A 24931-nucleotide genomic window follows, 5' to 3' on the forward strand; every position below is an offset into this window, starting at 1 on the left:
GAGTGGATTGACTGGAAGGGGAGGAAGGAACTAAAGTGCTCTTATCCAAGTCTCATTAACGTTACGGCCTTTTGGCGTACTTCACACTTGTATTACATAAAATAAGGGAATTGAAATGCCAGTTCCCAGATTCACTGCCTATTGAGACTGTAGTGGTACCAGCTTTGTTGCAGTCATGCAGAATGCTACTGAAAACAACGGGACAGATCCACACCATTGTATGCACACAGTCGTGCAGCTTTCTGAGCTGGTCTGCTTGGATATTACCAGGCAGCCTGTGGGATGTTACTGCCCCTGCAGGTGTTCAAGAGCCATGCAGATGCAGCATGTTGGATCACATGTTGGACTTAGTGATCTTAGTGGTCCTTTCCAACCTTAATGATTCTGTAATTCCATGATTCTGTGTCACAGCCAACATGGGGATAACACTGTCCATCAACTGCCTTTCATGTTCAGGAGCTCATTCTGTCTTCCCCAGACTTCCTTATCATCAGTAGTGAAGTTCCTTCTTGCCCTGTAGGTCCTGCCCACTCCTAGCACATCAGCTATGCTGTAATTGCTTCACAGTGACCTTCTTGCTCTAGCAGTGCACATGAGAATCAGTTATGTATTTCTGCAAAAATCTTAAGCTGTCTTTAACAGTTTTGAGTCTATATTTGTTAATAAGAGGCCTAAGTTCTCTTGTGTGAGAAACATCCTTCCAGAGAACTTAATGAGAAGGCACTCTCATTTACATGGATTCTACCAGCTTCTGTCAGCTCTGCAGCCCTGGGGAAAAAAATCAGATCATACTGTGGGAGCTGGTAGTGAGAAGATTAGAAGCAACCACATCTAGGCCAAGCAAAGTCCTGAAAGGTCTAGCATTCATGTGGCCTTAATTGCTGCTCTGCCTTCACAGCTGCTGAGTGAATGTTCCACTTGAGAGGGGTTGCCTCAATGATTTATTTTCTGTTACGCTGTGTAGGGATGGAGAGAGGAACAGGCAGTGTCTGTTGAATAAGGGAAAGAAGTAAACTAGAGTAGCAAGAAGATCTAAGGAGGAGTGAACACTGGGCCGTGAACAGTAACAGGTGTGCTTGGAGGGGCTACTGTTCCTTTGGTTACAGCTAAGGTGCTAAGAGCATCAAAACGTGGAGAAAGGTGGGATAAAGCTTCTTTGCATCAGCAAGTCAGGAATATAAGGAAGTGATTTCTGTATCTTACAGGAGTGTCAGCAGTATAAAAAATTGAGGTATTGTGAGGATAGAGGCTGTAGAAATGCACAGCTAAGCCCAGGCTCTGAGTCAGAATCACTCTCTGGACTCTTAGCAGACAGGTGTGACATCCATAGGGCCTCTGCCATCACACCCAGGGCTTTGCTGCAGTAGGAGCATAATAACAGAGGCACTTTGCCAGCAACCACGTTGCCTTTATTCTTATTGTCAGGAGAAGAAAAGTGAGGTGGTAGGAGGCCAAGGGACTTGCCCAAAGCTTGCCAGCAATGGCTGTAGGACTTGAAACCCTGTTCCAGTCTACTTAACAGGTAAAAGATACTGCTGAAAATCCACGCTGCCAACTTTCTGTGGTCTTGTCTGCCTTTTCATCCTTCAAATAGCACCCAGTCTGTTATTTACGTAGTGATTTGTTTCCAGTCTTATACAGAAGATCTGAGACAAAGGAGGTAGAATTAAATGATTTAGCACACATATAGTTATTCTCTATATTCGCTGTCCTTGTTAAAAAAAACAAACAAACAGATCTTTGACAGCTACACCTGCTCTTGGGCAGCTGCTGTCATGACAGCTGAGAATGCAATATGATAAAAATGCCACTTCTACAAAATAATCATGGCCCATTGGATGATTCCCAGCAAGATCTTGCGAAAGGGCTTGCTTAGCTCAAGCATATCTGTTTTGGACAGTGTGAGGACTGGAGAAAGAAAGTATGCTGTGAATGTTAAGCCAAACACAATTACAGATAGAATGGCTCAAGAGCTCTGTTGTTTTTGCTGAAATAATACAAGGAAAATGTACAGCATGTACCTGTGGTATGAATTGATCAGGTGACATGAAATCACTCTTCCTTGGCTTTTGAAGCGGTGAAAAACAAAAGAAAATGACAAGGGATTAGCACAACTGTCAGTTTACTTTCTCCTGCTGGAACCATGATAGACCCTGGTTGATTGTTGTTTTAATTAATCAGAAGCAATCAGCTTGTAAATGCTGTGATTAACACAGCTTTTGTTTAACCCTGTGTTGAGCTCTCCAAGCAGTGCATGTAGCAGTTCAGCAGAGTCAAAGGGGAGTTTAAAAGCTCCCGGGTAGCAGCTCCAGAAGCTGAGGCTGGCATCTGGTGCTGAGCCACCCCAGCTACCTCCAGCACACTAAGCAGCTGGAAAACCAGAATGCAGCAATACAAGATCAAATGATTTCCTACTGTTTTCAGGATAAAAATTGCTGCTTTTTAAATCAGATATTCCTCAGTGGCAGCTTGACTTCTAGCCTGTGTTTAAGCTAATGGAAATTGCTTGTGTAAACTTCTCTCTCTTCCCTCCGTAGGTCTGTTGATTGGCTCTGGTTGTGCTCTCTATCCTCTTGGATGGGACAGTGAAGAAGTCAGACAAACCTGTGGCAACCTTTCCAACCAGTTTGAATTGGGTAAGTTTCCATCAGAGTGTTTCAGTTGCATTATACTCTTCTGTCCACTGTCCATGAAAGCAAATTAATATCTGAATGCAGGTTTGGAGGAGTAACCTAGTTTTGTAGAATAGGGTACTCATATTGTGTGTTTCTGATGTAGTGCTAAGGCAGGGTGGTTTCCTGAAAATATTTTCCAGCAGAATATTATAAAATATAATAAATAAATGTACGTGTATTTATATTTAAGACATCAGATGGAGTAGTCTTACAATATGTGAGTGAACACTCCAAGAGATCCTGGCAGGGTAGGCAGGGTCATCGTGTCACAGGTTGGGGTAATCCACAGTGACAGCAGTTAGTGGTCTTTGAAGTCTGGCATGCCTATGGCCTTCTAATCCAAGCTTGGGAATATGGTTTCGGTTATACACAACCTTGGGAAGATAGTAAACAACTCTTGTTCCCTGTGACTGCCTTTTCACAGGCAAGCAACCAGCAATGTCTGTGCTGACACTAAATGAGAGCCAAAAATGCAGTGAAGCTGGGCTCACAACCACACAGTTCAGAACGAGTCACCTCTAGAGAGATCACTGGGGTGATAGAGGACAGGCAACCAGCAGGGAGATAGTGTAGATGATTGGGATCTGATGTTTGAATGAACATGCAGATCCTTGTTACGCTAGAAGGATGAATGTGGCTGCTGCTCTCCTACTCTGCAAGTGCTCTCTAGTTCTGCATTACTTGAGAAAGAAGAGGACCTGCAATCTTCATGCAGGAGCAGGAGAGACTGAGCATCCCACATCTATGCACACTGAGCTCCAGTTTCCAAGAAAGCATTCACACAGCTCCCCATTCCCAGACACTATGAACTAAGCCTTGTGGCTGCTGTTAGAAACTCTTTCCATAGCTGTGCGTGCGTGGCTCGTAGAAGCCTCTCAGTAACTCCAGTGCAAAGAACAGTGGACAAAATCTATGTTACAGATGTTTCTTCCAGCTAGGGGAAGGTGTCCTGGTCCATGGCGTTGGGATTGGAGCCAGATGTTCTTTAACGTTCCTTAACAACCCAAAACATTCTATGATTCTATGATTTGGAAGTCACCCAGGGGATCCAGGGGATGTGTAATGTGCCCTAGAAGCTTTACCTTGTTTTCTGAACTTTAATATCCTTCTGTACTATTAATATTTTCTTTCAATGAAGTATAAAAAGTTCCTGCAATTTTTTTTAATTTTTTTATTTGCACTTAATACTTGAAAAATATGCATGTGATAGCTATGCGAACACAAACATATAGTTAACTAGCAGAAAAATAGTATCTCACAGATTCCTGGATCCATGGAAAGTGAATACAGTAGAAAAACCAAGAAGACAGCAGCTGTTGCAAGGAATAGCTGGGTTTGGTTTTAGTCAGTCCTTTCCAGAAGTCTGGATCGGTTCCTCACCAGCCCATTTGGCCTCTCATGGGTGCATGCATGCCAAGCATGAAATGGCATGAAAGGTTGCTCCTGCAGTGCCTACTTGTAGCTCGTGACAGCCTGCCCCTTCCCAGGCTTCAGTCACTGCTCTCCTCAGGGTGCAGAAAAGTGTTACTATTCCTGGTTATTTTTCTGAAAATCCACTTAGGCAGCTTCAAACTGTGCCACTGAGGAACATGCTGCGGTAATGGGATGACAGCTGGACTAGATGATCTTAGTGATCCTTACCAACCTTAATGATTCCATGATTCTATGAAACTATGACCTTAAATACAGTTGTGCTTACAGCCAAGACCACCTTCTACATCTGATTCTTGACCCATTCATTTATTTTTATAAATTGAGCCGTTTCCCCATTTAAAACAGTGAAGGAATTCACATGAAAGATTTCAGCTTTTCCTCCTTGTATACATAAAGACCATGAACAGGGGACATACAATGTTAACTGTGAAGATGTGTACTCCTATTGTATTTTCTGGACCTGTGCAGGGCATGTGTTTTGCATGCCTAGACTTGATGGTAGTGCTGGTCTTGCTGATCTTCAGGAATCTTGTGTTAACACATTAATTAACAGATTATAATGAGAGCTGAAACCCGATGTAGTAATTTTCACCAGGCAGCTCTGCCACTGAACTATTTCTTTTCCATATAGACTGGCAGTGAATTTAAATGTGTGTCTAGGATTTTTTTAAGTTAATGTCAGTGCCTTGTTGATGCTGTTATCAAAGTCATTTGTAAGGCAGAGGTACTGTCCAAGGGCTTTTTAATGGCCACGCTGCTCATCTCATTTGATATATATCTCTCCATTGGTGATAACCCAAACCCTCCAGTCTTTTCTGCATCATTAGAGACTAGTTTACTCATTATAGCCAGCAGAACAAAAATGATGTTTCAAAGACTTAATCTCACCCAGTCTCAAGACAAATTTTAGTAATTATTGCTTTCATTTGAATATTTAATTTGATTAAGCTGCAATGATATGCTTTCTATTTCTGAGTCTGTGAAATGAGTTGCCTCAAGAACCACACATACATGCACTGCATTCCTAATCTGCCCCTGCGAAAGGTAAGCTGCCATGAGCCCTGGGCTGGTGGGGTAAATGGTGGCAATGGGAGTGCTAGTCTTGCTCCTTCTGCTGCCATGTGTGCTGCTAAGAATGGCAACAGGATCCTCATTTGGTGCATGTGGTTACTTTCAAAGGGGAGGATGTTCAAAGGGATGCTGATCAGGATGAAGTGGGCCATGGTGAATATGTACATTAGTAAAGGAGGCTCAAAGCTCACCAGGTTTGACCACAGAGCCAGTAAAGATAGGGGTTCAGCAACTGGTAAGATTTTCTGGGGACCTGCAAAATGAAATGAATCTTGATATTGGAGGTTGAAAAAAATAAACCAGGAGCTGCATTTACATCATAAGAGAATGAGAAGGACAAGAGGAAGGAGCAGAGAAGGGACTGCAAGAACTCACTTGTGAAGCAGGGGAATTGTGCTACCTAAAATGTAATGCTAACCAGAAACGTTTAAAATTAGCTATTAAATGAAAATGGCTTGACAAAATTACCTCTGTAACATGCTCATAACTAGATAGAAGAAATAAATAGTGATGCTAAGAACCCATAAAAAGCCTAATCCTTAGTGGGTGCGCTAAATAAGGTGTTATTCTCTATCTCTTCATGCATTCTGAAAAGGCTTTAGAGTGATAGGCTTTCTAAATAGTGGTGAGATAGCCCAGATTGTGAAGATGGGAGCCCCTTCCTCTGTACCCATCAAACAAACACATTTTTTGTGTCTATCTGGAGGAAGTACTTAAAAAGGCAGCAGGATTTTTGTTTATGTGTAAGTGGATTAGGATATTCTCTTCTAGAAAACTGAGCTGACATTGTGACATGCCCACTGGTTTGCTGCTCTCTTTAACATTGGATATTCATTTGATTTTTTTTTTTTTTTAAGTGAACTACATCCAAATGGTTTACTTAGCAAATGTGCATTTAATTGGTCTAATTTTTTTGATCAAATAAAAGTGTTTGTACAATTTGATCTCTACAAAGGAGAGTCATTCTTCAGTTGAAGATACCCTGCCAAGGATAACCCCATTTGTTGATTAAATTGCATTCAATAGATGAGCTGTTTTGCTAATGAGGAGAGGAGTAACCTCTGTAAATAGACAGACTGGCACACCCATAGAAGGACCTGCTGTCTGCTCATCTCTAGCAATCTGTTTTTGCCACAGTGAAAAGAACACAATGATAAACTAGGACTATGACCAATGATTCCTAGTAAACCTTGTTGCAGCAAGCTTGTTGTGGTATTTCCAGATCTCTGTTATGATTCCCAAGTCCCTGCGATCTGGTGAGACCTGTATGGAGGCACTGGGGCCCCGTTCCATACTGTGGCCATCTAAGATCATAGGTGCAGCTGAGTTCCCACCGAAACATCAGTCTGTGAAGCAGAGAATTCTTCTTCTGCTATTTTTAGGCTGGAAACTCCTACAAGGATGGCAATAATAATAAATAAGGGTGAGAGGAAAAGGATGGTCATGTTTTAAACTCATATCATATCAGTCAAGTGACTGACTGAAAGTCTTTTGTCTAATTATCATTACCTTAGATAGAGACTGGAGTTACAAAAATACCAGTACACATGATAATTTGACTGCCTTTCTTTTTTTCCAAATCCCTGAGAAAGGCTCACAGTCATCATCTCTTGTCACCACGCAAGCTGTTGCTGTTATGCTGCATTATGTGCACACCGGAGTCACCCGTGAGCCCATTCAGAACAGCACTGCTGTGGCACATCATCCTCAGCACTACACAGCTGCTGACCGAAGGGTGTGAATGTGAGTCAGATCTGCAGAATCTTGTGGCCTGCTAAAGGAACTTGCAGGCAATTTCCTCAAAGCAAGTACCTCTATAACACGTAGCATACGTTCAATTTTGCTGAGCTTGAGAGGCTCATATCCTGTTTTGTTTTCATTTCTAACTGTACCACACAAGAATAACAGCTCAAAAAAAAACTTCTTTTTAAGCAGGAAATTCTTTAAAGCGAGGGAATGAACGTTAAAGTGAGTCTGCATTAAAGTGAAGGCTGCACCAGATATATGAAAATGCATCTACATTTTGCAAAACTCCTACTTTGATAGGAAGCCTTCTGAACTTGAATGCTTTTTTAAGACTATGCTGGTGTATATATGTGAGTTTACGTTAGCATTGGGGTTGAATGTCTAAACTCAACAAGAGACTTTATTTCAGGCCATCAGTTTCCCTTGTTGCCCATGCAGAGGTTCCTCAATTGTTTCATGCTCATCTCTGTTGCGATGGGTGTGGAGACAGCTAAATCCCACAGAAAGTGTCGGAGAGGACAGGACATGTTCAGCATAATTCATAAAATCAAGCCTTGGTTGGCATCTGGTAAAATAGCAACACATGAACAATACCCAAATGCCCAAACAGCAAAATGCTTATCTAGAGTGAGATTCACTTGTTTAAACATTGATGACTCATGCCACTTTAGGTGCCTTAGGAAATTTCATCTCACCTCTGGCTGCCACTCCCCTACCACCAGAGGTATGAAATGATATTAACCTGAAAGAATGAAGACACTTAATTTAAGAGAAACCTCAAATTTTAAGTTGAACTGTATGGGAAAAAAAATAAAATAAAGTATAGTCTTCCTTTGAGGAAATGCAGTGTGCTAGGCAGCCAGGGTTTAGCCTGAATTTTTGATATCCCACCTCTTTTTATGAGACATTACTCTTTATGTTGTATATGCCATAGATCTGTTTTATTTTCCACTGGTGATCATTTGTGCTAAGGAAGATCCCACACAGAAGGATCGCTATTTGCTGTTCAAACTACTTTCAGGGCTTATCTTTGAGTTTCATGATGCTTTTATTTGCTAATAAAGGTGGTGAAAATCACAGATCTGGCAGTAAGTGCTGGCAGGACTCAGGTGTGGCTGTAGGCATGCCATGCCCTGCCTATCCACCCTGTGGATGCTGCCACAGCCTGCCTGACCTGCCTTCTGTGCTTGTTTGAGTTCATGCCATCCTTCTGAGGCTGGGAACATCCCCTTCCCTCTTTCTTCTACAAAGTCCCACTAGATCCTCTCCCGTTGTTTCGTGTCCTCCAGCTGTCACGCTCCATTGCTGATCATCACGCATAGGGAAGTCTGATGCAGCAGCAGCCAAAGCAACCCAAGCAGATGGCTGCAAACATGCACCTTCATTTGCCCTCCCATGTTTTGAGCTGCTGGGAGAGGGCTCCCCTGGCGAACGTGTCTGCATGGAGAGCAACTTCACAGGCTGACTCCCACCCTGAGCTTAACTATCAGCTGAATTGTCCTCAGGAGATCTCAGAAACTTCTCTGCAGAAGGATATTTGTTTCCAAATATCATTATTATTAAGGTTCCCTTCTATCATTTATAAAGGACTTCAAATATCTTAAAGACAACTGTTGACTTGATAATTATTTTTGCTAGAGAAATATCAGAGTAAATGATCTCTAAAAGCAAGCTGCAGTTACTAAAACAACAACATAAAAAATTAAAAAAAAAAACCCTCACAGAAAGCAGTGAACATTAAAACAAGCTTTGTCAACTAGTTTATTGGCCTTAGGTGGCATCATCTCAACATCTGGCTGAGCGTTGACATACAGTGCCAAAACTATCAAGGAAAGTGGTTAGAGGGGAGGACAATTTATTAGAATCCTATTAAAGGCAAAGGCTTTATAGCTCTATTTTTATGAGCAATCCTTCTGAGAAAGCTGGTTGCTTTGTTCACAGATTCCCTCGTGCAGCTCAGAGATTTTATGGTGGCCAAGCACAGTTTTTATAAGCGTGCCTGAGCTGCAGCTGCTAAGCTCATAGATAAATGAATGAGTCAGCTTTTGTGCTAGTAAAGAGAGTTGTTTCATCAAGAAACATTTCCTCTTTGGTGCTATCTAGTTATCTTTCATTCTTATTTCTTTGCAAGACTTCTGTGACTATCTCAAGGACCACAAATATCCTGTCTAACCTACCTTTGTTGCCAGAGTTAGACTATGCAAGAACCCTCTGGGGTCAAGGGAGGCAAGGAGGAACAACCAGAAGGGGATTCAGACCACCTCAGAGCAAGTGACTCCTGCTCATTATTACTAGAAAAGGGCATCTAAACTTGTTATTTGGGATCCCTTCACAAATAAAGGGATTAAAACTAGGTACTACTAGACTAGGGTCCACCCAGTATACTTTAGATGACTACCTTAAATTGAAATGCATCACACTTTTTCTATCCACTGTCTCCAGAGGCAGTTTGGGGAACTAATCCAGTGTGGATTTCTGCATTGTGAATGTCCAGGGAGAGATGAAATTAATTTCATTTTATACACTAAGTGAGCTTTCTGCTGACTTTTTCCAATGGTCTTGGAGAGCTCCTGTTTAGTAGTACATGAGCTATTTACTCTTGGGATTTTGAGCATTGTAATTGTCACAAGATATTTTATAGAATCACAGAGTCATTAAGGTTGAAAAAGATCTCTGATATGATCCAGTCCAGACATCCACCTGTTTCTCCTTTGCTGTTTCACAATAAAACCATACAGCAAATTTAAGATTTGATTAAACAAAATTAAGCAATCCTTCAAAGAAAGAAGGATTTTGCCATGGGAGTGTCTGCAAACAGCAGAGCTGAACAACTTAAAAGTTGTTGCTTCTTTTGCCACCTTTACACTTTGGACTTCATGAGGCTGCCCAGAAAAGCTGTGTATGCCCCAACCCTGGAGGCACTCAAGGCCAAGTTGGATGGGGCCCTGGGCAGCCTGAGCTGCTTGGTGGCACTGCCCATAGCAGGGGATTGGAACTGGGTGGGCTTTGAGGTTTCTTCCAACCCAAGGCATTCTAGGACTCAATGACGAATCAAAATACTCATGCAATTGATTCAACCAGTTATAATTAACCAAAATAGTTTGATCTCTACACATGTAAGAAATAATATATTTTTGAAAAGGCCTTTGGAAAGTCTGATCCATACAGTAGACAAAGAGAAACCACCTTCACCAAATTGATCATTGTGTATTGTGCTGTTTGTTCAGCTGCAGATTTACCTTACATAGCATACTTTCTTTGTTTCACATAACTACTTTAATCCTTTCTGGATGCATTCCAAGTTTTGACTTCTTCCCCTGCTTTTGTAGGTGATTTCAAATGATGTTTTTTCATTGTGTAGCTGTCAAGAAAAATATTCTTCAGCTATTTAATTTATCTTGGCTTTGTTTCAAAATAATTGTGCCTTCCTATTAATTAGCTGATTGTCTTTTACATTCATTTGTGGCTTTTGTATCTCTAAATCCCTATATACCCCTTAACATCACATTTTTTGGTTTCTTCTTTGATTACTATTTCTAGCACCCTGATTGATTACAGGAATTCACATTCCCCTGTAGTACAGGACTCTTATATGAAACTGTTAATTAGAGTTCTTGCACAAGTTTTTGCAAGTAGGAATTGTATCTTTTATTTTTGAAGGTGTATTATTTGTATTCTACAGTGTGGGTAAATCTGAAACCCTTTTTCCTTCATCTTGGAAAACAGGCTGTACTTAGGATTAACTGTTTAGAGCCTGCCAAATACTAGCAGGCTGAAAGCTCGAGATAGCCCCGACATTAACAGTAAATAAGGTGCAAATATTTAAGATACTAAGTCTTGCAATTAACAAATTTGCATCCAAGACACTTTCATATTCTGGATAGTTTCCATAAGTGCCAATTATTGTTATTTTAGATGAACAACATATGTTATTTCCAGGACCTTGATAACTGTGTGTTTTTTTTATAAGACTTCAGAAGTACAAATCCTGGTAAAATTCAGTTTTAGCAACTGGATCCTGGCACAGCTCCACAGGAGATCAAGTATCCACAAAGTTCCTGTTGCCAAAGTTCACTCACTCCCAAATTTCTCTTAATCTTTATTTGCCTTACATATTGGAGCAGGGGAGGGGAACAGAGGTCGCATTTCACGGCCTTGAGGATTACGTTAGAGATCAGGAAGAGGCATGGAAGTTTTTGTGAACAATCCATCATTGCAACACTAGCCTTTCACATTCACTGAAGTCTTCCAATTTAGCAAATAATGTTTTATATTCTATGGGATATCTTTCTGCTGAGTCCTTCTTTGATGCTGTCCTCGTTCACCTCACTTTTGTCCTTTATCCTCGGGGACTGCAATGTCTTTCAGTCCTTTTACAAAGGAGAGGAGCATGGTATTGCTACTCTTCCCTCCTTTTGTTTGCTTGGAAAGTGGCCAACAAGCCCTGTAGCTGCAAAGTCTGTGATTGTCTGATTTCACAGTTAATCCTGACGCTCTCTTACTGCCTATCTCAAATGTGAAAAGAGAGTTCATAATGCCAGTTTTACCAGAGCTGACTTGGATGGTTCTACTTCACTGAGCCGCTGGAAGGCAAGAGCTCCAATTAGTAATGCTTTCCTTTCCAGAATTAATAAAAAAACCAAAACCGCAGCTCACATTTTCTCCTCCATACTGATCTGCTAGGTAAAGACTGATTAGTAAAGAGCAGCAACACTTCCATGCAGAGAAGGGAGTTGCTGTGGTGTGTATCATCTGTGTCAGCCAGAAGAGCACTTCAGTTGGTGGGGAGTTTACTTTGGCATGAAACAAGATCAGCCCATCTTATGTGCAGGAACAGGTACACATTCTTGCATGCATCTCCACACACCCCTGGCACATTTCTACATGTATATATTTCTCTGCAGTCTTGATGAAAACTACACCTTTTCTGTGTATGTGAAGATTTACAAAATTGCACTTATTTAATTCTATCATGTAATTAGGTAGCGTTGCTCTTCATTCTAGTGATTTGACATTAATTTCAAAAAAGGGAAACTGCACTGCAATAATTCTGATGTTTAATATTCTGGGCTGTGTGAAGGCAAAGTGCCCCTCTTGATGGTCAAATTCAAGCCCAGTTCTGTAGAGCTTTTAATCATTTGCTTTCCTCCGAATACATGGTTAGTCGCACTGATGTCCGTACAATAAAGGTTGAACATGAGAAAGGATTATTCTACAGCACCTCTTATTGCAATATTTATAAAAACTAGTAATTAATAATTAGTTGTAACTAATTAACAAGTAATAGTAACTGATTTGTAAAAAATAAAATGCTAGAAAGCAAAGTCTATCTTTGCTATGACAAAGCATTTTGATAGGTGTATCTCTTTCCATTTGGTAGTATATTTAATTACTTATTAATCCTACTTTTTATAAAGCTTCATGTTCCTTATAAATTGATAGTTTAATATCAAAGTGAAACAAAAACAACTCTGCAATGTAAACTGCAGTTAATTTGCCCAATTACTGGCAACCACTAATTTTTCTTGAGGGTGTAGGGGATTAAAATAGCACATACACATAGTAAAATGAGAACATTAATGCAGAAACATTATTTTTTTTCCTTGCACAATAAGGGTAGTATATTTTCGGTTTGACATGTAGCTATGCAGTTTAGGCAATCTCTCATTTCAACAAGTACTTTTAGAATAGATTCTCTCTGGCCTTATAGCTGTAGTAATCTATGAACTTACCTCTACTTAAAATGAAAAGTATGACTAAGTTCTATGCCCTCAGACACCTTCCCTGCTGCAGGCGCTTCTTCTGCACTTGAAATAGCTTGAAATGCTGTTCTGCTCAGCATCATGCAAGTAGAGATCAAGCTGTTTTGTCTGAGGCCTCCCATTGCTCCTGACACAGGCTGGAAATAATGGCCAGGTTTATTGCTTTGTTATTATTGCTCAAAGGTCAGCCTTCCTGCTCTTTCATCCATTGTTCTGCACTCTCCCGTTCTTATGTTTGTTCATCTTGACCCAGCTCACACCTGTGAAGTAGATTGCATTTGTTAGATTAAGGGACTGCCTGCCTTGCCTCAGAGCACTAAGTAGGACAGTGATCCTTAGAGTAAATGGAGCATGGTATGAAGAAATAGATGCTATTTTCCTCATCCAAGACTGTATGTGCATGGTGTATTTGTTAGACACATCTCTGATACTAATTTAACAGTCCTTAATATGAATTAGGTGCACTCTTCTCCTCTCCAATGACCAATGCACAGAAGTTGAAATCACATCATGCAAAGGTCAAATTTACTTCACTATATTCCATGTAGGTCACAGCTTTAGGCAGTGCAAGCAGGCAAATCTTTAAACTATTTTTAAGTAGTGTTTAAATGTTTAGTTTCTCTACTTGGAAGCATCACAATGAGAAAGTTTTAAATTTTGAAGTGGCCATTACAATTCTTTTGTAGCTTTAGGAATACTTGGCAGTTCACAAGACCTATCAGTTGTAGTCCATCACCTTCAACTCTGGTATAAACATGATCATTTTCAAAGCAATCCAGTTGATTTAGACAGATGGTATGTGCTTAATTCTGGTTTTGAAAATCCCAGCAAAAACCACAGACATGTGTGTACAGGTAAAGGAATTGTCCAGAGATGGGTCTGTTCTATCCAGAGACTGCTGTACAGTCAGGCAAGGACCATTGCCAGGGACACTGCAAGGCACTTGGCAGCTCTCCATGATTTCTGATGGTCTTCTATGTTGCAAGTCAGATTCTCCGTGTGGCCTTTTGTAAGGGAGCCAAGAATTGTTTCAATCTACAGAACACATCAAGATTACAAAACCAAATAAATATCTCTCTCTACTGCAGCACATTCAGGGGAGAGAATATGAGCCCAAACCAGGGCCTCAGCTCCTAAAATTCTCTGGTTATGGAAGTATCTTTGTTTCACTGAGCCTTTTATAGAAATAAAAAGAAATTGAGTATTATGAAGAAAAGAAACAAGTAGTATGCTGCATGTTGTGGCATCATCCTGAGGTCTGCAGAAGGGACACGAGCATAAGTGTTGCCTCCCACTCACATCTCATTATAAGACTGGCCTGCCACTATCCTGCACACAGCTGATGGACATGCTGTTTGCCTTCAGGCATGCTAATGCTTTTGACAAGTTGAAATGTACAGACATCTTGTGCATCTTGTGCCTAAGGCAGGATTAGCAATCTTGATAACTGTCCAGCCCACAAGCCTGGACCTCAAGAACACCATTAGGACAAAGTATGGATGTGCCACCTGTTTCAGCTTTTTCTAGGTGGAAACTGTTGTTACCTTCTGTTCTCTGGAGGGAGGAATAGTTTCCAGCAGGTAGGAAGGAGGTGTAGTATTGCTGAGAGTGCATACTGGTCAGTGAAGAGAGATGGTACTTCAGTAGGAGAGAGAGAACAGTTGAAATCAAGATGACCAACATGATGAAGCCAAAGTGATGATGCTTATTAAGACTGATTGAAGTCCTGAGGAGTAGAATCATGGAATCACCAAGGTTGGAAAAGACCTCCAAGATCATCTAGTCCAACCGTCCGCCTATCACCAATATTTCCCACTAAACCATGTCCCTCATTTCAACATCAAAATGTTTCTTGAACACCTCCACCACCAGGGATGATGACTCCACTACCCTCCTGGGCAGCCCATTCTAGCTCCTGACCGCTCTTTTGTAGAAGAAATATTTACTGACATCCAATTTGAGGCCTATTGCTAGTTACGCAGGAGAAGAGACTGACCCCCTCCTTGCCATAAATTCCTTTCAGGACATTGTAGAGAGCAATAAGGTTTCCCCTGAGCCTCCTCTTCTCCAGACTAACAATCTAATTTCCCTCAGCTGTTCCTCATAAGTTTTGTGCTCCAGACCCCTCACCAGCTTCATTACCCTTCTCTGGATGTGCTGCAGAGCCTCAATATCTTTCTTGCAGCAGTCAGCTCAAAACTGAACACAGTACTCAAAGTGCAACCTCACCAATGCTGAGTACATGGGGATGATCACTTTTCTGCTCCTGCTGGCAATACTTCCTCTGATAGAAGCTAGGATGCCATTGGCCTTCTTGGCCACTTAGGCAGTAATAGCAGTGTTGCCTGGAAGGAGAGCAATCACTTTATGGTTCACTGTGGGGTTCCTCAGCGCCATTTTTTTGTGGATGAGTTTGACTTATATAATGATACTAAGGCCCTTTAAAAGTATTGAAGGCCATATTAAGATGTTGTGAAAACACACTAGGCTAAATATCCATGAAGTTCTAAGTAATGAGTGGAGACATTGGGTGGGAACAGGGAAGTCTCTCTCCTTTTGTATTTTAATGAAATGTGATATTCACTGGAAGTCTGATCTTAGTGTGAATTAAGGATCTGATTTGCTTTTGGTGGCAACTTGTGAAAATAGTGGGAATTAGAAGCCCCTGTGCAATTTGTTCCACAACATTATGCTCCTTTGGCCCAGAGAGCCTGTGTTTCTTCTCTTGACAACCCAGTGTCCTGGCCTGTCACTTCATATCCTCCTCTCCTAGATGGAGACTTCTGCCAGATGGTCCCATTACATGAGATTGTGGAGCTGGTATGACTGCTGCTTCGGCTGCTGTCCTGCATCAGTCCAATTGGAAACCCACAAGTCCTGAAAATATGCTTAGAAATGTGGGAGCTCATTTATTTGGTCAGTAAATGCGTACTGCTGGAGCAGAGATTTAGGGAGAAAAAATAGCTTTTACGAAGTTCTCCCATCTGCCTTCCTCCAAGTTTTTGCTGCAGGGTAAAGCAATGAATGGTACCATGGGCTGTCCTTGGGCTTGGCAGGCCGAGAGGCGCCTGCTCTACTGCTGACATGTGTTTGGAGCCAGCAGCCTCTGCCTTTCCTATCATGTCTTGCTCTGTTTCCCTTGCAGGAACCTGCGAAATCGGCTGGGCTTACTACTGCACAGGTGGGGGTGCGGCGGCAGCCATGCTGGTGTGCACCTGGCTGGCCTGCTTCTCGGGCAAGAAGCAGAAGCAGTATCCCTACTGAGCAGCCCCGGGTGTGGGCAGCTGCCAGAAGCACAAGGGCCTGCAGGTGTCTTCTGGACCACAGTGACAACAAAAAGGAAAATTTTAAGTGCTTTCGTTCTGAAACTCAGTAGGATGGGCTGGTGGGTAGCACTGGGAGCCCAGGGGAAGAAGGTGAACCATGGACCAAAGCCACCCCACCAGGCAGGCTGGGGAAGGGCCTCCTCACCACCCCGCAGAAATACAACCACGTAAACAAGGAAAACTCCACTTTGGCAAATTGTGACATTCTGCGTGCACCAATTAATGGTGGGATTAGTGAGGAAAAGATATTGCTGGGAGGCTGGGGTAATGCCCCTGCAATGCGGTGTTCCCAAAAGCACACACACAGATGTTGACCATGGCACAAAATGACTAGAGAGAAAAACCTTTTTTGGTGCGATTCTTCTTTCTTTCTTTCTTTTTTTTTTTTAGAACTTCTTTTTGGTGGATTAAATTTCAGTGTTACAACACTTTTTAATCTATACGTTACACCTAATAAAAGGACCAATAAGCCACTTTATCAGTATTTTGTATGTTCTCTCCACATTTCTCTTCCTCAAACATTTAGCCACTGCTTATTCATCCCTATAGATCTTTTATTAAGCCTCTGTGTTTCAGCATTATTACAAAAATGCAGCATAATAACTTGGCAGATGTAGCCATTGCCTATAGTACTTTTATGAAGTGCAGTAAATGGGCATTTTTCTGTCCATTGAAAATTTCACTTACGGTACTGTAGAACTCTGTTGGTTATGCTAGACTGACAGGGAACTTATTACAGACATAGATTTTTGTCTCTGTTATGTTTAGCTCATTGATGTCGTATTGTGCTGTACCATGTTTATTATTTCAATATTCATTTTTGTAAAAAAAAAAAATTATATATAAATGTGCTATTTTATGTTTGTATTTGAAAAATCTCTGTAAATAAATTTTTCCTTGATCAATACTTGCAATTTGTGGTTGTGTCATGAGATGAAGAAATTCCCTTCTTAGATCCCCATCTAAAAAAATGTCTTGGAAATAATTGAAGCTTTTAAACCATACTGTATCTTTTTTTCCTTATAAAACACATGCATTTAGGATTCATCTGCACAGCCTGAGGATAGATGTCTGCTAGCACTTAAATCAAGCCATCACGTCCGACATTTTTGCTTGATGCTGTTGGGTATGGTGTAGGACATCACAGAGACCTTCCCCATTCTGGCCTGGACACAGCATTTCACACAGTATTGGTATCCCTTTTAGTTGACTGAAACAAACCCTTACTATTTTAATAGCAGCCATACTGACTAAAATGCCTAAAAAGGAGGTAGTCCCCCCATGAGGCACTGTATTTAAAAAACTAAAAATAACTTAAAAAAAGACCTCTTAGTATCATTAAGAAAAATCATATTAATTTGAGATATGGAAATTTTTAAGGGATTTTCAGTCATAGCACTGACTGTGATTGCTGCCATTCATTTTTCTGCTCTGTTTTCCCAATATGATACTTCTGTCATTGCCTGTTTCAAAACTATTGTGTGTATACTAGTTATGGTTCTGCTGGTTAACAGCATATGTGCTGTTGTAACTCTGAAACTCTACAATGCTCTGTACATTGCACTGGGCAGCTTTTCAGAAGTACATAGAAATAGCAACGTCAGTTACGCCGATCAGTCCTTACACCGATGAACTGGATTTTACGTAAGTTGATTATAGGCTACATACTATTTTTCACTTTATAGAGTAGTGTGGTGAATATAAAATTGTACCTTATCCTTCCCAGATTAGCCCATAATAGCCACATCACATCCAGCTGCAGTTCTGGTCAGAACCACACCAACCATGCATGGAGTCATGGAGCAGCGAGTGAGCTTGTCTCCCTGCAAGCTCTTCTTGCGGCACCTTCAGCAGTAGGATGCAGAGCACTACACCCTTTCCTTCTGCTTCCAAGTTTTTTGGGCTCATCCCTTCTCAATAAACTGTTCAAAAACCTGCAGGTGGAAATCAGTGACATTCCATATACTATCACAGTAAGTATGTATTTGCCCCACAGTATTGTAGATAGATGCTTTATTAAAACCAAGAGTGGCATAAACACAACGTTGGCTGTGGTTCTCCTGGCTTGAGTTGGATCCTTGGAAAATTTTTCTTGCTGCCTTTCCATGGTGTGTAGCTGCAGAAAGATGTCTTCTGTTCCTCTGGACCTGCAGTTTGCTGTGTAAGTATAATCACTATAAAAATATAAGTTATTACTTTCATGTTGACATTATGTTGACATCATGTTGACATCATGTTGACTACATTAGTTCCTTGTTGCTGCAGCATGGAGGTCATATCATCTTGTTTTAGATCCTCCTGCAGTCAGATTCTGGTATGATTTATATTGAGAAACTGAAACTATGCATTTATTTCATGAAGAAAATTACTTTTTTTGTTTTGTTTTGTTACAATGCCATACAGTACATCATGATGGACTTTCTTTGAATCTATATACAATCTCCTTTTTAATTTGGAATTGACTAAAGTACCAATTTTGAATAATCAAGCCAATGATATATGCTGCATCTGCTCTGTAGCTGGTTATCATATAAGCTTCATCTGCTGTGATATGAATCACAGCTTAATTAGGTTTGTCCATACTTGTGTATTTTGGTTCTGATAGTCATTTTGCTCTAGAATATGAATATCATATATTATAGCTATCAGGCATCAGAGCTACAAACTCCAATAACTTTGAACCAAACAAAAGACTGCTTTCAATTTCACCATATTAATTGTCAATTAAATATTTACAATATTTACTATGTTTAATTTTCCATTTATTTGTTCTTGAAGATGAGGAACATGGCCTTTCATTTGTCAAAACAATCATGAAAACACTGGCAAGCTCCTAGGCTATCGAATTTTATCCCTGCCATTACTGGCAATTGTATCATGTAATCCTGCTTAGAAATTTATCAAGCTCTGTTTTAAAACTATTTAAACAGTTTTTCCTCAGAAACTACATATTTATTTCAAAGTCTCACTCTCTGTGTGGTTTGATGTTTTCTGAGTTCCAGAACACCCTTTATTCTGAGGCTCATTCACAAAATGGATGGCAGTGGTCAGAGGATGCTTCCAAGAAATACTCCATGGGAAGCAATTTTTATCCATCACACCTAATCCAGGAGCTATATAGTAAAAGTCGTATGGTTACAGACTGCTGTTCAGTATCAGAAGCTACCTTAGGATAAGTCACAGGACAGCTGCTGCAGGACAAATCAGGTGGGAAGGGACCTTGAGGAGATCTCTGGTCCAGTGTACTGCTTAAAGCAGGGACAGGCGTCCCAGGGTTTTATCTCATCTGATCATGAAAGCCTTTAAAAGACTGATGATGGTACATCTCTTGGTGGCCTATGCTGCTCCCAGACTGTCTTCATGGGGAAGAATTTTTCCTTATAACCAGTCTGAACAGCTCTAGTTTCAAATAACAACCAATGCCTCATTCTCCCACCAAGCATCAGTGAGAAGAGCTCATCTCCATCCTTTCTGTCACCTTTCACCAAACTGAATAAACGTCGAACATGGCTGCTTCTGTTGGACCTACTCCAGTTTGCTGATGTCTTACTTCAAACAGAGTGGGCAAAACTGGATGTGATATCTACATGTGCTGATTAGAAGAGGACAGATGCTTGCCTACAGATGCTAGCCTTACACCTCTTAGTGCAGTCCATGAGGCTGCTGCTCATTGTTGATGCCAGGACATGCTGCTGGCTCCTGTACTGCTCGCTGTCCCCAGGCTCTGAGATTCTTTCTGCAGAGCAGCTCCCCAGCCAGGCAGCGCCAAACTGCATCACCGCAGGGGTTTCTTCCTTCCCAGGTGCGTGACTTGGCATTTGCCCTTTCTGAATTTCACAAGATTCCTGTCATTCTGTGACCCCAGTCTGCCTCAGTCCTTCTGAATAGCAGCCCTGCACTTCAGTATTATTAACTGATCTCCCTCCATCTTGATGTCATCTTCAAATTTGATGAGAGCACTTAACCTCCTCCAAATCATTCATAAGGCCATTAAACCAAACAGGTCATGAGACAGACCTGTGACAGCCCACTTATCACAGACATCCATGTAAAGTACAACCAGTAACTAAGACCCTCTGAGCCTTGCCATACAACTAGGCTTTTCCCTGGCTGATTGTCCACCCAGTGGACAATACAGTGACTCAATTTTGTACAGAATCTGTGTCAAAAATGTTGCAAGAATCAGTGCAAATTACATCTACTGCTGCTTCTCCCTCAGCTTCAAATTCAGTCATTTTATCATATAAAACCACCCTGCAGGTCATGTAGAATTTACTCTTGATAAATGCATGCTTCAAGTCAGCAAAACAAATGAAAATAAAACTTTGGGTCCCCGCTGCCTTTCTGCACTTAGCTTTTGCTTTGCATAGCTAAATATGGAACAATGTTTATCAACTAATCTCCAAATATGCAAGGTAGAAAAAAAAAAGAGCTATGGCGGTAGGGAATTTATGTATAAATTTGAATGAGACAAGTGGAGGTGGAGGAACTTGGTGCAATAGATGATTTAAATAAGTGAGATCTTTGGAAATGGATTCAGGAGGACACAGTTTGAGTAGGAAGTTCTCGCAGCGGAACCCTGGAGAGCTGGGGACTTTTGTCACCCCAACTGTACGGTGTGCAGTCTCAAGCCTCTTGTCCTGAGGACTAATGCAGTATTCTCTGAAAGTGCAAATTCTGTCATGCAGATATTAAGTCCGAGAGATTTGCTGCATAAATATGAGGTATGAGAGGACTTGAAGGGATTTTAAGAGGGCATTATGTTCTTTGTGTAAAATAAGCCATTATTTTTTCAAAACTTGCATGTTGAGAAATGACTCAGTTTTTCACTGAGTGCCATAGAATTTATTCCTTCCCAAAACACATATGTATGTTTGTGGAGGAAAAAACCCAAACTTCAAAAATGTTTTGACTCTGAAATGAGCGTTAGCTGGTTTCTGAGGTGGCTTAACTCCTCTATTTGCTTTTTCTTGGTAGAAAATCCATAAATCAGTTGCAACTGTGATTTATCTGTCATTCTAGAGTTTGAAATAGTCTATGAAAAATATCAAACTGAATGACAGGGCAGATAATCTATACATCAAAATGAGCATTAATTCTATTCTACACACTTAACCTTTCAGAGAGGCCACGGAGAAATTAGACGTGTCTTTTTTTAGAAGTGACATTTTAGCGTAATACCCTAAGCAGATAGAGTTTAAAATGTGTGCCTTCTAGTAAGTATTCAGTGTTTTTATTATTGTTATTTAAATAGTGATGGATCAGAGAAAATGGTGAAAAAGTTGGAACACGGTTTCAAGTTCAGTGTCAGGAAGGATGGCTGCTGGATTAAACTTGACTCAGTAGCCCTTTCACATGTTCCTCACCGAGAAACAAAATGTTCTCTGAATTTTTGAGGGAGGAAAGGCTCTATACATTGGCAACTTTATGGCTTTTTAGTCTGCTGGGAGTATCTGCTAAGAGTATCAGTATGTTAGGCTATGCAATGTTATGATGAGCGAATTAAATGAAACCGTCAAGAGGAAAATGTTAATTTGAAAGGAACATATGGAATAACTTTATTATGTATATCTGCATCATCAGGGCTCATAGCACTGCTGCCTTCTTTCCTTGGCTGCAGATAAATTGTATGTTAAGGATCCTCCATCACACACGGACATCTTGTGGCCCTTAAATGTCTTCTCAAAGGGCACTGTGCGTCATACCGAGCATCACTAGAATATGATCATCTCCAAACATGCCTCAAGCATGACTTTCACCAGAGTAGATATAAATCAGTAATCAAATGGGCTTGTCAGAGTGCATGTGATAAAATAACGCTAGAGCAGAGAAAAGCCACCTCTCATCTGAAGCTGAAGCCAAAAGCAGGTCCATATTAGCAGGGAGAAAGCTTCTGCATCTTACTATTTGTAGGGATGGGAGAGTTTGCTGCCATCATGGGAAGCAGCTACCAGCTCCTGTCTGCAGCAAGAGTCAGCAGCCCAAGAAGTAATTCTGTGAGCCTGCAATCACTTATTCATTTTCCAAATGTTTTCATTATGAAACATGTCTGGAGGCCACTACCTCATCTTCCAGGATAACACATTAGAGACAGAGAACAATCCCATTTCCCTGCTCCACTCAGAGGCAGACCCATGTTTGGAAGAGGGAAATGCTCATGCATAGACTTTGCAGCATCTCTATACATGGGACTCCTGTGGCAAGCCTGAACAGTTGGACCAGAGGTACACACATGGCAGTGACCTTGGTGCTTAGTGCTACAAGAGCTTCTGAAAACTGCATGCAGTCCTTCACTGTGTATGAATGTCTTCACTCTTTTTTCACTCATCGGGAGCAGTGGGTAACTGGCCATCTTCACAGCGTCCAGCAAAATTAGTACGTAAGTACATTTAACAGTTTTATGCTCTTGGGCTGTTTTCCCAACAGTCATGTGGCAAAAACACTTTTGCTCCAGCTTATCACCAGAGAACTCAGTGCTTCACCACATCATGGATGGCAGCGTTGTCACACAGAACTCCTGAGCAGGTGATTTTCTTCACATTCCTCTGCTGCTAAGCCCAGTAATATTACCCTATTCCCTAAGCCACTTCTCAGGAGCCAGAGCTTTTGAAAGCATGTAACTGCATGGAAAGCAAACTGTTCAAATGAAAACTTTGTTTTCTGCTGAGGATCACAGTCATTTCCATGGACTGGGACCAAATGCTCTGACCCTGCTCCAAAACTGATAGGAGCCAATGGCAAAAAGCCCACTGGTTTAACTCAGGCACAGATTCAGTGGGCAAAAGGTCATAAAAATTCTATATCTGGCTTTGTGTTATTTTCTGATTAACTGTCCAACTTTGTTTCCTATGGAGAAAGCACACACACATATGTATGTAAATATATATAGACATTTTATAAACAAAAATATGCCTGTATTTTTTTTTTCACTTACATAAACATTTCTTATCATCTTAGAATTAACTAAACCAAGGTAATGCAAATGCAAAATACATGGAACATAATATTAATAATTAGTCTTTATTTATGAGTTACATCTTCACAAATCAGAAACTTAAAAAGCTTTTAATTGGTTTTACAGGCAAAAAACAGTCAAATTTGGATAATAAAGCACCTTTTTTTGAAGCAAGCCAGCTGTGTGTCCTTATCTTGCCCGTTCCAGAGGAAGAAAATGAAAAGTGAATTAATGAACATAATGAATATTTGAAAGAATATTAAGTAAAATCTGTTATATGATGTGAGACTGTGGGGCTCAGCTGATATTACCAGGCTGGTTGGGTCTGAAGGGACTCTCTGTTGATAAATGGAAAGGACAAAGAACAGAAAGTACAAAGGTAGTCGTATACTGGATGTTTACTGAGGACCCTGCTACAGGGAAGTGGTAGATGCTTCTATGATACACTGTGGTTCAGTAGTTCCCCATTTGAAGCACTGGGGTTGTTCTTGGAAAATAACAGTAATCTTTCTGTTTGTGCAGCATCCAGGGTAAATATTTCCAAATCTATCAATACTGCTTCTGGTTTTTGTCTTAAAGTAAAATAACTCCCACTTTCCAGCAGGACTGGAGGTTAGGAAAGAATTTCCTTTTACTGAATGCTAATACCTGTTGGTAAGGAAACACCAAAAGGAAAGTTCAGTTGAAACCCAAGCTATAATTAGGACAATATCTTTGAAACAATAAAATATTTCTTCCCTACAGCTCAGTGGCCATGTTGAGAATTATGAGTGAGATAGTACCAGCTTTTTATTTTCAAATAACTGTCAATATACTCTTGGTTTTCTACGCCTCTAGGAAATGTGTAATTGGGGTGCACCCACCTTTCTGGTTAAAATCAGAGCTCCTCTTGCAGAGCAACTGTCACTGTGCTCCTGTGTGTAGACTTCAACAAGTCTGTGTCCATACAGTTCTCCTGTCTTGCAGGAACCTGACCCAAAAACTTGCCATGAAGGGCATTTGTTGCCATTCTCCACATCAAGTTTCCAATCCTTTCCTTCGCATTGCTGCTGCAGAGCACAGTGGTCGTTTCTGGAGGGTTTCAAACTGTTTCTCCCTCACTGATCAGGGTACTTTGTTTCAGGATTATGATAATCCATCACCAAGAGATTCCACAGTATACCGCTGTAATTAAGTGATTCACTTCCCAAGTTATTATCTTCCAGTCTCTTACAGACTACTCAACAATGTCAATATAGTAATATAAAATACTTTTTAATCTTTTTTTTTTTTTGAGGTCCCAGGTGGCAGCATGTACCAAAACAAGTCACATCACAAGCAACAGGCCCATCTGTGGTAAAAAGAAAGAGCTCCCTTTTGACAAGGCAGCAGCATGCAGAAAATAAAGCCAGCCGTGCCCAGATGAGCAGTGACATTTCTAAGAGGAAATGAAATATTAAGCAATCTGACTTCACCGTCAGTGTGTAGAAGTGACATTTTACCTCTCTCTGAAGAGTGACTGTTTTTGGCACATTGAGCAGCTTCGTGACTCCTCAATCTATAGGTTATTATGTTTGCACATACTGTCAACATGGAGTACTGTGAACTACTGGGCAGCTTTCTATATCTCTGGGGAAATCTGAAGGAGCTTTTAGCTAACAGTGTCAGATCACCTCGCCTTATAGTTTCAGGAGCTGATTTTGTGCGACCTGTGGCCTGCAGTCTAGCTATGCTTAACTTGCAGCTACCAAACAAAGCAACAGATGACTAGACACAAACTGCTGAAAAATGCTAAGAATATACAAATAAAACTTACTTTTAAGTGGCATTGATAATACACTTGAGTGAAAATCCTTGGTACTGATATCCCCAGTGCTACATCAGGGGGCTATATATATATAATGGTTGCTTCCCATTTTTTTTTTTTTTTTCCCATAAATTCTAGTTAGTTTTGTCTCCAGCTCATCCAATATTAGCAAGATT

The 24931-nt window shown here is 40.8% G+C and overlaps 1 protein-coding gene across 1 annotated transcript in view; it reads left to right on the top strand.

The window, feature by feature from the left end:
- LHFPL6 (LHFPL tetraspan subfamily member 6) overlaps window positions 1–16921 on the top strand; it is a 136864-nt gene extending 119943 nt beyond the window's left edge. The window contains exons 3-4 of the mRNA XM_048933546.1: window positions 2538–2636; window positions 15834–16921. Coding sequence (XP_048789503.1) covers window positions 2538–2636; window positions 15834–15952 — 218 coding nt within the window. The 3' untranslated portion in view covers window positions 15953–16921. The remainder of the gene's footprint in view (window positions 1–2537; window positions 2637–15833) is intronic.
- Window positions 16922–24931: the final 8010 nt, after the last annotated feature.

The sequence above is a fragment of the Lagopus muta genome, chromosome 1 (genome assembly GCF_023343835.1).
Source record: "Lagopus muta isolate bLagMut1 chromosome 1, bLagMut1 primary, whole genome shotgun sequence".
Lineage (NCBI taxonomy): Eukaryota > Metazoa > Chordata > Aves > Galliformes > Phasianidae > Lagopus > Lagopus muta.